This window comes from Saccoglossus kowalevskii, chromosome 11 (assembly GCF_978046115.1).
Source record: "Saccoglossus kowalevskii chromosome 11, keSacKowa6.1, whole genome shotgun sequence".
NCBI classification, from domain to species: Eukaryota; Metazoa; Hemichordata; class Enteropneusta; family Harrimaniidae; genus Saccoglossus; species Saccoglossus kowalevskii.
This window is the reverse complement of record NC_140651.1, coordinates 20,349,238-20,364,897: the sequence shown is the minus strand read 5'-3', so window position 1 is coordinate 20,364,897 and position 15,660 is coordinate 20,349,238. Positions and strand designations below refer to the sequence as shown.

The window sequence follows — 15,660 nt, the reverse complement described above, 5'->3', positions numbered from 1 at the left end:
GAAGTTAATATAAGCATGACTGTTTGCACATATGGGAGGACAGTGTTCCGAAAAATTATATTTGATACGTGTCCATATATAGTGTTTTTTTATATTAAATAGTCAACGATTGTAAAGCTTTATATTCACAGCCTATTTTTTTGTCTTATTAATGACATTTTTTCAAAGTTTGTGGAAAGAACGCAGCCAATTAACACTCACATTTTAGCGGGTGATACAAAGAGTCCTACACGCCTTTTGCTCTGGCTGCACGGTTCCAAAGCACACAGAACAATTGAAATGGTATAGCGAATCGGTCGCTTAATTCCATCGACAAGGTGTCAAAGCAATTGAATTCATTTGTAACATTTACTTATTGACATGATATAAAAAAATCACTCTGGCACTAAATCCCACATCACCAATATATGCGAAGTATTGTGGTATCATTAGGCGTCACGTGAGTCATTGTCGCCTGGTTTGAATTACACATACAAAACATAGCATGGATCAATATAGGACGTATTTATACGCTACGACGTGCCGTAACATGGGACGATTGTTTTATTATCAGTGGGACTGATATGATGCGACGTGATAAACCATGGGACGATATTATTTTTATCATCAGTGAAACTGATATGTACAGAAGCGTATTGGTGCCACATTCATAGCAAAAAATCTCGTTATAACGAGTATATTTCCTCGTTATAACGAGTTTATTTTTCTCGTTATAACGAGTTTATTTTATAATTGTCTCAGCTGATGTCATATGCTGCAGCAATGGTGGATAGAGATGAACTCATTACATTTTACTTCCGCCTTAGTCTCAACTACAACGAAATATTGGTCAATGTAGCTCACAGGCACAATGTAATTTTAAGTATATGGTCCCTCAAAAGATGGTTGCGAAAGCTAGGACTCTTCAGGAGAAAAAAAAATTCACCAATATCAATTCAGGGACAAATTCAGGGATCTAACCAATTGCCAGGCTACCGATGGATACATTTAAAGTGGACTTGTTGTGCCCAGGAAACAGTGAGACTCCTGCGGAAGTTGTTGGATCCTGTCGGTGTCCTTCTTAGAAGCCGTCGTAGGCTACGACGAAGATGATATTACAATAAAGGTCCGGATTTGTTGTGGCATCTAGATGGGTATGATAAACTCAAGCCATATGGAATATGTTTCAGTGGGATTTTCCCGATATGAATGCCACAGCATCTCAATGAACCGAAAGTACATTCATGTTTAAAATAAAAGCTGAGGGCGCAGTAAATAAACTCGTTATAACTAGAAAATTACTCGTTATAACGATACAAATAAACACGTCATAAAAAAATAGACTCGTTATAACGAGATTTTTTAAAAATATTTTGCTAAGAGTGTGGCGCCAATACGCTTCCGTAGATATGCGATGACGATTAATAATAGGACTGTCATGAATTTGTTTTTGCGTATCTGTTGACCGACTTAATTAGCTGATTATTAGCGAATTGCTGTGTTATGTCTGTCATCGTTCAGGCCTATTTGAAGTTTTGGACGGAACGTGGCTCAGTGATTTAGAACTAATTACCAGATAACCGTCGCGATTTTGACAGTTGGTATCCATAGTTATTAATGTAGTGAACGATTAATCAAAAGATATGACGTATTCAGTACTTAGTGTGATTGGCTTTATGATTGAAGGTTACGCCCTAGTGTCTTTTTGCTGTTTTGTAATTGGTTAGAGTTTTGAAAATGAATAAAGAGAGTTTGAGTTGGTCTTGGGGAGCACAGCACGATAAATGCAGTAGAGAGAGTGCAGTCCTGGAGAGTCGAGTCGAGTCCGAGAGAGACTTGGGGCGAGCCTTGACGCAGTCTAAGAGAGTCTTGGGTCAGCCTTGTGATTAGTCTTGGGGACTTTTCCCCAGGGCGCTGTGTCTTACAGAGTGCTCGACAGACCAACTAAGACGAGAGCTGAAACGTATTTCGTTGTGTGTGTCTTATTTGACTGTCAAGTATAAGTGACTTCCCCGATCCCGTACCTCAAGGGGACGAGATAGAGAGACGAGACGACAAGTGTGGAGAACCCGAGAGTAGAAAGAATTTCCCCGTGATAGGACTATCATACTTTCTAGTTGCTTCATTTTTAGGTCATGCCGGTCGGTCGCAATCTATTCGCTGCTCGGATAAGGCTGTTTGGTACCTGTTGGCTGTAGGCTGGGCAGTCGGGACGTGTTTTTTAACGTTAGCCTTCTCAACAATGTCCACAGCAGAGCGACATATATTGTTAGGGACAATAGTTTTCACCTCAACCATTGCTGTTCAGTACTCTTCGTATTGTACGAGTAACCATTGCTATCGACTAACATTGCTTTCCCTTTTTAAGAAGCGCTCGGCATGACATAATACGTAATTATGTCAACTTCCCCGGTCTGTGGCGGCAACTTGAAGTTTGGGAGTTTCCAATATATTCGACAATTAAGTTCACAATATTGACACTGCCTGTGGGGATCGAGTTGTGTGTTTGTGGGATTGATGTAGCGATTTTAACATAACGAGGCCGTTATAAAATATCAGTAGGACTGATATGAGATGATGCGATGCGATACAGATTATCAGTCGGACTGATGTAGCGATTTTAACGTAACGAGGCTGATATAATATATCAGCGAGACTGTTACAAGACAAGACGATACGATACGGTATATCAGTGAGACTGATATAGCGAGTTTAACGTAACGAGGCTGTTATAAAATATAAACGGGACTGATATGCGCAACACGATACAGATTATCAGTGGGACTGATATAGCGATTTTAACGCAACAAAGCTGTTATAAAATATCAGCGAGACTGATATAAGATGATCTGATACAGATTATCAGTGGGACTGATATTACGATTTTAGCGTAACGAGGCTGTTATAAAATATCAGTGAGACTGATATAAGACGATGCAATACAGATTATCAGTGGGACTGATGTGGCGATTTTAACGTAACGAGGCTGATATAAAATATCAGTGGGACTGATATGTGACGATATAATACAGATCATCAGTGGGACTGACATAACGATTTTACCTGTGGGATATATCGATAGTCGTTTTCTGAGCTAAAATTAAAAAAACGAATGCCTGTTTTGAGAAATTATTAGCAGCTGGGACATCCAAGTCATGCATAGCGCCATCTTGAATCAAACTCAATTCACTCGGTTCACGCGCTTTAAAATCCCATTGTTATGTATGTTTTTAGTAAATAAAACCATTATCTGCTTGCCAGCCATAGCCTGCTACACGATATCATGCATATTTCTCAGGATCTGCAACACTAAATAAATAAACAAAAATCATTTTGATGTCATGTTTTAAGAAGATGCAGCCATATCAAATTTTGATTTGGACCATACCATTTTAAAGCTGCATGGTGTCCAAACAACGACTCAACAAATAATGAAACACATCTTCCACCCACCACAAAAAATGTAGCCATAATTGAAAAACTAAGAATACAACAAATATCAGGCTGCATCCTGAAAAAACAACATAGCACATTAAAACCAATCATTACAAATCCTCCATCCCTTCCAATACACCCTACAGCATTAATGGTTCCTATACTCTTTTGCATCTATGTACAACAAGCTTAGCCAATAGATGCACCTAAGTCATCAAACTTTTGACCAACCACTCATTCTAAATATTGTTGAGATCAGAAGACATTTTGATGAAGCCCGACTCCACACGACAGTAACAATTACTTAATCACGTATAGTAATTTAACTTTGATCCTGTCACATTCTCCTACATGATTGCTTATCTGGTGGGAACAAACAAACTACCTCTGAGTAAAGGCATAACGGTCACTGAGTAAGCACATTCAAAAACAATAACATTTAATATTTATGTTAATGACTGAAAGCTAACTTTGGAAAGACTTACTTTCTTCATATGCATAATATGTTATAAAAAATGCCAATCTTATTCTACAGCATATTACTTTGTAATATATATAACTTATGAAATAATGGTCATAACATATTCTGAAAATGATCACAAAAGAAATTAATATTGATTTACGACGTTTAAGGTGAATTTCACATATGTACATGTATATACATTATAGAACAATCACAATTTAGTCCTACAGAATCATATTCAGATAGTTTGCTTCTTCGATGACGTCCCTCATCGTCAGCAACGTTGAAAAAGCTCAATGTCTAAAAGATGTAAATTGTGTATTATCTAACAACATTGATAACGTTCACATAATATTTAACTTCAGCACAGTTCTAGAAGCCGAACCTACACACGAATTGGTTACGTCACAAATCAATCAGGGTCGTTTCATCGGGATATACGAATTGGTATATACAAGCTACAATAAAGATACTTAACACATTACACATAAGTTAAAACAAATCACGTGACAATATAATGATAGTAACGGTAATAAATCCTAGCTTAACCGTTGAACAGAACCATCATATAGTCAGTGGGGTCACGCCAAGGGTCACGCATTTCGTTGGAAAATGGCCGTGTGGTTGAAACTGGGTTATGGCGTGACGAGCGGGAAAGACATCATTGAACACTCACAAAGTCACAATAAAACATGAAAGTGGTTGCATATTACGGCGTAGCCAACATGGGAAATAAAAAAAACGCACAATACAAACGCCATGGGTTCTAATCATACTAGATACACACTCACATGAAACTAAGCGATTGGAAACCTGGAATCGTTTTGGCTCAACGTAACATTGAAGTAGTTAGCAAAATGAACACAACTCAAAGACCAACGTAAATAAAGAACGTCGCGAAAAAATATTAAACCTCACGAAACTCCACCATGCAAAAATGAATGAATAAATAATAATAATAAGTAACCTGTAGAATGCTGTGTGGGTAATATTTTTTTATTTATTTTTGTTGCATTTACAGCAAATAGTTACCAAACAATGAGAAATATATTGGATTGGATATATCTCTCAGCTGGCTTCAAATACATAGTTCAAACCTGCCTAACCAGTGCTTATACCAGGATTTAGTTACAGCACATAGACGGTATGTGGTTACAGCTTCATGTTCCGAGTAATCGCAAGAAATTGACATGAAAATAAAAAAATAAAAGACTGGCACTCCCATGCAATTAATAGCAAGTGAAATTCCTAGGATTGAAACATGGATTTTGAAGTCACGGATGTAGGCAATGAATAACTTCAAGTTGGTATAAAGACGAGGTAGTTTATTTAACCAGTGCTGAACTAGAAGCTGAAATTATAATTAAGTTCCTTGTCATATAATTTGTTTATTTCAATTTCTCCTGAAGTCAAATAGAATACATCGGTGAATTGATGTTTTGGGGTCATATAATTTGTTCATTTCCAACTCTTATGAAGTCACATAGAATTTCACTTAATTTATTTTAGTTTTCAAGCATTACGTGTGAATCCAAATTTCACTGTGCTGTGTCAAGTCTCAATAGAGTATGAGGGAAATGGCATTTTCATTGGAATTTATTTAAGCGGAAAAATGTTTACAGTGAAAATGAAATATTTCACATTATTACATATGTACTGCAGTTTATTTTGATTAGTCCCTGAAATCAAAATCGGTATTTCCACACCGCATATGCAAATGAGGTCTGAGAGCAAACAAAGTAGTCCTTTCAAGAGTAGCGTTTTTCGAAACATAGCAGAAATAAACTATATTTAGAAGTACGATATTTTAACCTTGGGTAAATATACTTGCCGAGTGAAATAAAATATGAACAAAACTAATGGTACTTCTAGTATGCAATAATGTTTTTGGTATTTTAACGGTCAATATGCAAATGAACATAGTATTGGCGATCCGCTCCACTGGAGCCATTTAAATCACTTTTGTGTGTCTTGGCTTGGCCGATTTACCCACCGTTGCCATAGCAACAGCCAAAAAATGTATCTCTCCAACAAATTTAGTATACAACACCTCAGACATAGCTCATTTTACTCAGCTTGAGTGTGGGCACAAAGTTACTTTTCCTAAAATCTGAAAACAAATTCTGACCACCGTTTTCATGGCAACATCCAAAAACTGATTTGTTTAATACCTTCACGCCAAATGTATCACGCCCTACATTTCTATGATTAAAAAGCACGGACGTAGCTCATTCTACTCAGTTTGAGTGTGAGCAACAATTTACTGTTTTTTTATATCTATTACCGAGAAAATGAACCCCAACGTTGGAGTAACTTTTCACCAGCAACAGCTTTTAACTCCTCTCTGAGATTTTTTTGGATTGGCTAATTTTGTTCATACTTGACAAGCAGGTCGTACCGTCATTAATTGGAAAAACAATCCTGGCCCACAGCTACCATGGCAACAGCCAAAGACTGTTTTTTTAATACTTTCGTTCCAAATTTATTAACTCCTACCAGTCTTGTAATAGTATCAGGGGAAATTCTTCTCTCTGGGGTTCTCCACACTTGTCAGGGGGAATCTCGTCTCGTCTCTCTCTCTCGCGTCCTCTTGAGGTATGGGATCGGGAAAGTCACTTAAGCTTTACAGTCAAATAAGACACACACAGCGAAATACGTTTCAACTTTCGTCTTAGTCGATCAGTCGAGCACTCTATAAGACACAGCGCCCTGGGGAAAAGTCCCCAAGACTATCGCAAGGCTGACCGAAGACTAGCCCAAGACTGTGTCAAGACTCGCCCCAAGACTCTCCAGGACTGGACTGCGTCTGTCGTGCTGTACTCGCCAAGACCAACTAAAACAACTTTATTCATTTTCAAAACTCTAACCAATTACAAAGCAGAAAAAAGACTCTAGGGCGTAACCTTCAATCATAAAGCCAATCACACTAAGTACTGAATACGTCATATATTTTGATTAATCGTTTACTACATTAATAACTACGAATACCAAATGTCAGAAATAGTAGTCCGAATAGCGACGGTTATCTCGTAATTAGTTCCAAATCACTGAGTCGAGTTCCGTCCAGTACCTCGCCTGCCTAAACAATGACAGACATAACACAGCCATTCGCTAATAATCAGCTAATTAAGTCGATTAACAGATACGCGAAAAAAAAATCATCATAATAGCAGTGTTTAAATGATCATGCCTTTTATTTTGGCTGAGTTGCACACCGGCGCCGACATTGTTACACTGTATCATCGTAATCTCAAAGCAAATTTGAATGAAATGTAAATGCTGCCTCCAATCTAGAAAATACTATCGCAAAACAGTTGGAAATACATGTAATACATTCAATGGCAGAATACGTCCAAGCAATAAAATAAAGTGACTTCTAAAGACTGAATGTTTTTTGCGAACTTCGTATACGGTGCTCGGTTTTAGTTATAAGCCGACGTTAGCTTCACGTTCATGTTCTAACAACAGCTGAAAACATAGTGCTTGTTTTTTAGCGGAACGGACCGCCAACCAGCCTACCGGCTTGTTTTCATTGGCAACCGGGCTATTTATATTTTGTATACAAATTTTCGTCTGCTATTTTTATCCAGTTCAAATCGATCAGCAACATTTTTGGCATAATAAATGTACATCACATAGAATACTACGATTGTGAGAACTTGATGTATGTTGAGTTTTATAAACCCTGAAGGGCTCTTGGAAGACCCCCCCCCCTACAGTAAAATTAGCGATTGCCATGGAGGCGCAACCATCAACATCGAAGTACCAGGAGGTTTCTGCTGGTGACGTTGCAGCGTTACCCAGTTCCAAATAAAGTTTACCAACGCTGAATGAGCAACATTTTAACCAGTAATCAAGATTTATTTAATCCACGCCTAACAAGCTACATCACAAACGAAGTTGTAGCATGCAGCTCAGCGACGACCGCTGTCGACGAAAGTCATCCCGTCAGTGGAGTGTCGCAGTAGCATGACATGTTTGCCAATGCAAAATTCGGTGGAGGAACTTTTAACTTCAACATAACTTTGTGTCAAACCTTCACCATAGTATTCGAACGAATCACGTGGTATGCCGTTCTCCTTCAAACCCGGCATTCAATCAATAGAGGAGTTTTAGTAAAAACACATTTCAAACCAGTATACTAAAACAGAAATGCTCAGCGATGCAAAAGAACGATATATATTACTTTCCAGTATACACATCTCTGCTGATACTATCCCTCACATATTCTACTCTCAATTATTCCTGCGTAAAATGGACTAGCTTCTTTTCATGTTGACATTCAGAGTAAAATCACGTGACAGGCTGTTAAAATTGGCTGTTGCATACACTTTCGCCGGTCTGGAAAAGGTGTTTAATTAGCTCTCGTTCAAGCAACAGTGCAGATTTCCCAGTGGGGGTGAAACTATTCGACTCTGCCATTAAAAATAGGGGTGTATTGAGCAAAAAACGAATAACCCTGGAGTGCACACAACACACTGAATTTCGGAACCAATTTTGCATTATTTACAGCAGCAGAAAACCACAGAAATATCAGACGAAACATGGAAACATTATATATTGTATTTCGGCCTGAACCCTCTCTATTGCAATTCCAGGAATTACCCCCATATGTGCATTCATTTTCCACCTTGGTATCACCCACCCCTGAAAACAAACTCTTAATACCACGCTGAAGCGTTTGGTAATACCCATTATTTTCATGAAGCTTTCCATTCTGAACAACTCATTAAATTACGTCTTAAACTGCACGACGCGCAATTTGTTCAACAGTTTCCAGATCGTGACAAGAGATAACAACTTGCAATGATGGAAGTTGATCAAACACGAGTTCTTACACCTAAATAAGTATCAAAAACACATTTATTCTCTCAATTTAACAATCTTGTAGAGGTGGAAATTAATTAAACGACAGGTATTTACTCAAATATTTGTCCACACATTTATTCTCTCAATTTAACAACTTGCAGTTGTGTAAAATAATCAAACGAAAGTGGTCTACACCTAAATAACTCTCAAATATATGTCCATACATTTATTGTCACAATTTAACCACTTGTTAATGGTGGAATTTAATTAAATGCGACTTGTCTACACCAAAATAAGTCTCAAATATTTGTCCACACATTTTTTGTCACAATTTAACCACTTGTTAATGGTGGAAATTAATTAATTAAATACTGAGTGGTTACACCAAAATAAGTCTCAAATATTAGTCCACGTCGTTTCTAATTCATCACAATGAGTGAAAAGTAATCCGTACTAGTCGTAGAATTTAAAAAAAATCGGCGACTACAATCAGCAGACGTCTTCTCAGTCAGCGATCAGTTGAAGCGACGTTGTGGTTGGCTTAGAAGATTGTCAATTATTGATTTTTTTTTTATTTTATTTAAACTACAAAACCAAATTAATTGCTTCGACTGCGCCAGTCTAACTAACGGATTATGGCATGAATATAGTTTACACAAGTAAAAAAAAACAAAATTGGCTATATTTTGGACAATTGTAACTCAATAATAGAAGTATGTTGCATTTCTATATATATAAACACTATATAGTCTCATCGAATGAAAACACAACCAGTCAATCCATCGTGGTATTGTGGGTCAATTGTATACATATTGATCAGGAGAACTTGGGTTCAATTCCCATGCCTTCTCGTCTTTTCTCGCAAACACTAATTTGCAATAATTTGCATGACTACCACATGGCTCAGTGGATTTGTTACAATGTTAGTAATGTTACATGTCGCTGGTTCGAATCTCGTACGGTTAGTATGTTTTGTGAATGCTAGTGAAATACTACCTCATATGAAAGCCAGTCGTGGGCGACGAAGCCCACAAATTGTCGAAGTACGAACACAGCTGCAAGTCACATGCAACAACAACAACAAGAGCTACGAGGATCATTGCTGCTATCCCTTCTTTTGTATTGACCCCCTAAGTATTGCTAATTCCCCCTTTTTAACTCTTGTCCCCCAAAATAATATATCGCCCCTTTTTAGAATGTATTGACCCTATAATTAATGAATATTCGTGAGCACAGAAACTGCCACGTGATGAATAAATTAGCATTTGTATAAAGTGTAGGTACGACTTTTGGAACCCTGCCCTAACTTTGATGTTTGATTGACATATGGTAGCCTTGAAGAACGCTGCCAAAATGGCGACATTTTTTAACAACCAATGGTTCGGTGCTGTTGTTACAGCGTGTGTGATCTGTCCAGTCTTGTGCAGCAACATCCTAATTTTGCCTGGTCCCTCGGCCGGGAATTTCTACATTACCATTTCGAGATTTGGAGAACTCTTGGCCATGAAAGGTCACAACGTAACCGTTTTGATAAATGATCTCTTCTACCACAGATTTGCAGGGTTGATCAAACAACAACGAACATTTATGAATTTTGAAGAGTATGAATGCGGCTTCAATGAATTTCCCGATGCATACAACCAAGTCACAAAAAGTACACATACTGCACCAACTATTTTTGATACGCTTCGCGTTTTTGAAGCTTTTGCAGATGAGACAGAGGCTTTTATTCAAGACAGTAACATCGTAGAACGCTTGAATGCGGCGAACTTTGATCTAATTGTTGCCAATGTCTTCAACCCAGGCTACGCTATTATTGTTGATATATTGCATGTACCAATCATCGGTGTCTCCACTGCAAGACCGTTACCGATGATAGACGATTTAATTCATGGTTTGATGTCAAACCCGGCATATGTACCAGCGGTAACGACGGGATACTCAGATAAGATGACGTTTCCTCAGAGACTGAAAAATGTATTTGCATACCTTGCATCGGCTGCAATACTTGAGTTTGTTTTGTTAAAACCATTCAAAATTGTACAACAAAGGCATAACATTCGACCAGAGCTTCCATACAGGAGTTTATGTGGAAATTCGGAGTTAGTACTTTTCTGTTCTGATTTTGCATTTGATTATCCCCGGCCTATGATGCCTCACGGTATTTACATTGGGTCATTGACAGCAAGAACCCCGGACCCTCTCAGTCAGGTGAGTTACGTGAAAATTGTACACAAAATTTGATACATCGATGAAGTAAAGTCGAACCAGGGTGAGAACTATGTATGGGTTGCGTCCAATAGTCTTGTAACAGAGACGGAGGGAAGTACACGTAAACCACTTGTGACCAAGTGACCTTGACCCATTTTATTTATTCTAATGACTGCCCTCGATCTTTTGTACCGTCACAGTATTAGCTACAGCGTTATGTACATTAGTTGTATACTAGCCACATAAGTGCTACACCTAGTGCTTCTCGACCTAATCAAAATTTTCCAGTGCAGAATTGCGTGCACTATATTTCCTGTTCTCGAGTCTGACTGGTTTTCTCAAGTACAATTTGTTTGTTCTTATAAATTGCCCTTGGAGATTCATACAGATCACGTGACATCATTAATGAAACACCAAACTATACAGTGCTAAACATAACCATGAGGGCTGGCATCGAGCTCAAAGTTCACACAAAGTCCGGTGTGACATGCTTCTCATTGAACTACTAGGATAAGATCATGAATATTCCCCATTACAAATTGTATGCAGAATTGTTGACAGGACTTTGAGAATTTACTCTCAAAGATAGTTTGTACTGTGGGTTTATTTCACATAATAAACCCCTCGTACCCGGACAGTTATGGATATAAAGTCTAGCCTATGGTAAAATGTCTCAACCTGCAGTCTTGACATTTTCTTTGTGATCGGTGGAATTATACTGTTGTTCGTGAAAATCTACTTCGATTCCCCCAATACTCGTTTCTTATGATGGGTGAAGCAAGAACAAATAAACATAGCCATATTTATAAAAACATTGTGTAAACGTGTTCTATAAAGAAGAATGATAGTTGTAGTGCTAATAATTAACCTTTGCACTTCAGGTCAGCTTTTCTGTCACGCTAGAATATTTCAATTTCGATTTTCTTTCATCTTATAAGTATGTTTAGAAACCACCAAATGATATATGGCCATATATAAATATATATATATATTTATTTATATCAGATTGACAGAAGCCCTTCGAACAGCAATAATAAACATAGTGTATCCGCGTGTCACAATTGTTGTGCTTTAAATAATAATCAGTGAACACACACTTTTTTGTGGTATTTCTAATTCATATTGAGGCGAAAAATAGAAATATGGTTGATAGATGTCCCATGAGTGACATCGAAGTCTACTCATTCCAACCGCAAATATAATTCAAGCGGTATTTTCCGATTTGTTTCCTCCTTAGGAATGGACCGAATTCGTCGAATCGGCTGAAGAAGGAATTGTAGTATTTACACTTGGTTCACAGGTTAACATCGGCGAAGACATGGAAAAGGCAACAAAGTTTGTTAGAGCGTTTGCTAGATTGCCACAGAAAGTGATTATGAAATACGTTGGGAATCCACCAAATGAACTTGGCGAGAACACCAAACTTAGCAGTTGGATTCCGCAAAATGATCTCCTAGGTAATACATAGACAATATCTCATGAGTGGCCGTACGATATTACTTGTATCAGTATAGCAGCTTTCTGACCTTCAAAATGATACAGCAATCGTAATTTGTGACAGCGCGCTCAAAACGTACCTCTATACGACATCCAGTTATCTAGATTATACTTGATAACATCCTAAAATATATGTATTTGTTCGTGGAGGCACAAATGCTAAATCTCAAATATGTATTTTGTGTAGCAATATTAGTACAAGGTAGTACGCACGTTTCATATTTATCAAAATTGAGGTCCACTAACACATAGTAACATTATCTAATAACCACCCTCTATATATGTAATCACATTGAACAGCAGTTTGGAGAACATATCAACAAGGAGCCAACAACATAATCCCGTCAATATACTTTCATTTTTGTGAATGACATACATACAACGACTACACAAGCATTGAAAGACACACAATGCTGACCATGAAGTAGACACATTTCTTATAGAAAACGTACACGTGCAAAATATATGGAGCTATTCGAATCACCTGATATCACTCATATAAACCACAATGGTGGCATGGTGATGTAGATTGCTTGCCAGTTAATTGTATTGTTAATTGTTATTTCTTGTCAGTCGTTTATTTTGTGATATTTTGATGTAAGTCATCCACCTGTGCACTGGGATGTAGTTGTGAATCAGAATGGTAGATGGGGAATATATGCAGAATGTGCTTTCTCCTTGTGGTATAACGATGTTTGTAATACTGAGTTTATACTTTGTTTTGTGTTCTTCGACTTTCGTAAATTGCAGTTTAATGTAGCAACAGGGGAAATCATATCGTTTAGTTCAGATGGTTTGCGCAACTCCAATCAAAACATATTTATGACAAACCATATAATATATGAGGCTGAAATAATCAGAAATTTGTTAATTCATGTTTTGCAAAGACTGTTTACATATGGGTAATGTGATTGGAGATTAACTGAACCCTGTCAAAATAACAACATTTCTGCCCGGCGATTTAACCATTTGATTGGGCGTTTTCGAAATAATTTCGCTGTGACAGGTTCTCATAAAGTGTCGTCTTCTAAGTCATCTGAAACAGGATTTAGTTTCCGGCTGTACTCACTAAATCGGACCCGTTTCTCTTCACTCAAAGGTTCAAAATACTTGTTTAAACGACCTCTCGTCTTTCTCATGTTAAAATAATGTTGCTTTGCCTTGACAAAAAAATAAATGTTAGTTGTGCGTACGCTCTTCCAATAATGAATGTGTATATATGGAAACTGTTGGCACTGACAATATAATGGGAACTGATAAGATGGGGTTTTATTTACAAAAGAAAACACCCAAGTTGGAGCGACAACCGATTACCGCAATGCCATTGTTCACAATATGTCAATCATTTGAATTATATAAGTGTTTGCATTTTAAATGACAAATGGAAGTCAGCTGGTTGTGCTCAGTTTTCTCTCCGATTTACGTCTATAACATGATATACCGATTAATAAACAAAAAACATGTGACCAGGTTTTCCCTGTTGCTACCTTAAAACAAATAAATTTTAAAATAAATACACATGTGTTATAGTATATACATATTCAGAATATCGACCTTGCTATTTGTTCAAACATATGTAATAATTGTTCTTACTTACCCCATATGTTCAATAGGTCACCCAAATACCAAAGCATTCATAGGCCATGGAGGTATCAATGGTGTAAACGAGGCTATATATCATGCAGTGCCTTTTATTGGCGTGCCGATATACGGAGATCAGTTTGAAAATACTAGAAGACTGGTCGGCCAAGGGATGGCAATTGTTATAGATTTGAAATCTTCTACAGAAGATGATGTCTACAATGCTGTGAAACAAGTAATCGAAGACCCTAGGTAAGGGACTCTTACTGACAGACTGCTAATCAATAATATGTTACAATTAAAATTGTAACTCAATGGGTCATTTTAAAAAAGTACAACTTGAAGATTGCACAGATAATAATTTATAGTACAAATTATTTTTGGTAGGTACAAAGAGAACGCCGCTAAATTATCCAGTATCCAGAGAGATACTCCAATGCCTCCAGGAGATGCAGCTGTATTTTGGATTGAACACATTTTGAAGTTTGGCGGTGATCACATAAAACCAGCATCCCTCCAATTGAATTTCCTGCAGTATTATCTCCTCGATATTGCCTTATTTTTACTAGCCGTAGTGGCCATTGCCATTATTATCTTAAAGCAAGTGATCAGACTAATCTTTAAAATTTGTTGCAAACCAACTAATATCAAATTGAACAGAAAGAAGGAACAGTGATGAAATTTGGGAAGGAGTTATGCAAGTAGTCTGTGTAATACATACATATAATTATGATAAGAAAAACAGACCCAACGGGTTTGAGATATATCTCGCGAGACATTTGGTATGTGTGGTTTTCGTTACGCATATAAAGATATTGTTGGGCGGTTTGAGTGTTAGTCTGAGAGTCGGCTCAAACTAGACGCAGTATTTCGCACAGTAATACATTAAAACGGGAGGGTCGTCACCTGCGCACGCGCGGGAATTGAGTCCTAAGCGATGATAACAACACACGCTAAGAACACAAAGACAGTCACTCATGGTTAGACACTTGTTTGTAAACATTGACACGCTATGGCCACCTGACGCATACGTAGGTGACGACTCCCCTGCTTTAATATTGACAAATCGCGCCGCCTAGTTACGAGGCGTTTTTTTGGAGTAAATTTGTGACGTAAACGCCGGTCAAATGGTTTTTATCTGTATTTTTTCACAAATTAATGTTATTTTGAGGGACGTTACTATACACTTTATTACGAACACAGTTGTAGAATTGAAAGACTTAGCTCTCACACATGTACGTCATTTTGACATTTTGAAAGCATTTACATAATTGCTTATTAGGAGGTTGATTTAAGCGTGACTGCGTTGCACATAATAAAATTATGCACTATATGGAAGGACAGTGCTCCGAGTGTATTGCTATATTCAATATTCGTGGAATTACAATACAAGGAAAAAGAAAGAATAGTTTCTAGATCGGAAGCTAGTGTACTATGTAAGTCCTGTATTGGTTTTGATATGCATCAAGCGGCGGGTATGAGATCTTTCTGGGGGGGGGGGGTAAATTAGCATATTTGGAGTGAGATAAGAACGTTAACCGAGCGTAAGTGAGGTTATTAGCTGTCCCAAATAAGCTAATTAGGGCATATGGTATTCCCCGATAAAAGTGATGTCACTGGGAGCGAAATAGCCACGAGACTATGCATGTCGATTAAGGCATTTTTCGAACATATTGAGATCCCGC

The 15,660-nt window shown here is 37.6% G+C and overlaps 1 protein-coding gene across 1 annotated transcript; it reads left to right on the top strand.

Annotated features, from left to right (window-relative positions):
* Positions 1–10,039: 10,039 nt before the first annotated feature.
* On the top strand, positions 10,040–15,313 carry LOC100369182 (UDP-glucuronosyltransferase 2C1-like). The gene is made up of 4 exons (XM_085505254.1): positions 10,040–10,897; positions 12,135–12,354; positions 14,008–14,227; positions 14,363–15,313. The coding sequence occupies exons 1-4, from the start codon at positions 10,040–10,042 to the stop codon at positions 14,649–14,651; spliced, it is 1,587 nt and encodes a 528-aa protein (XP_085361380.1). The 3' UTR covers positions 14,652–15,313.
* Positions 15,314–15,660: the final 347 nt, after the last annotated feature.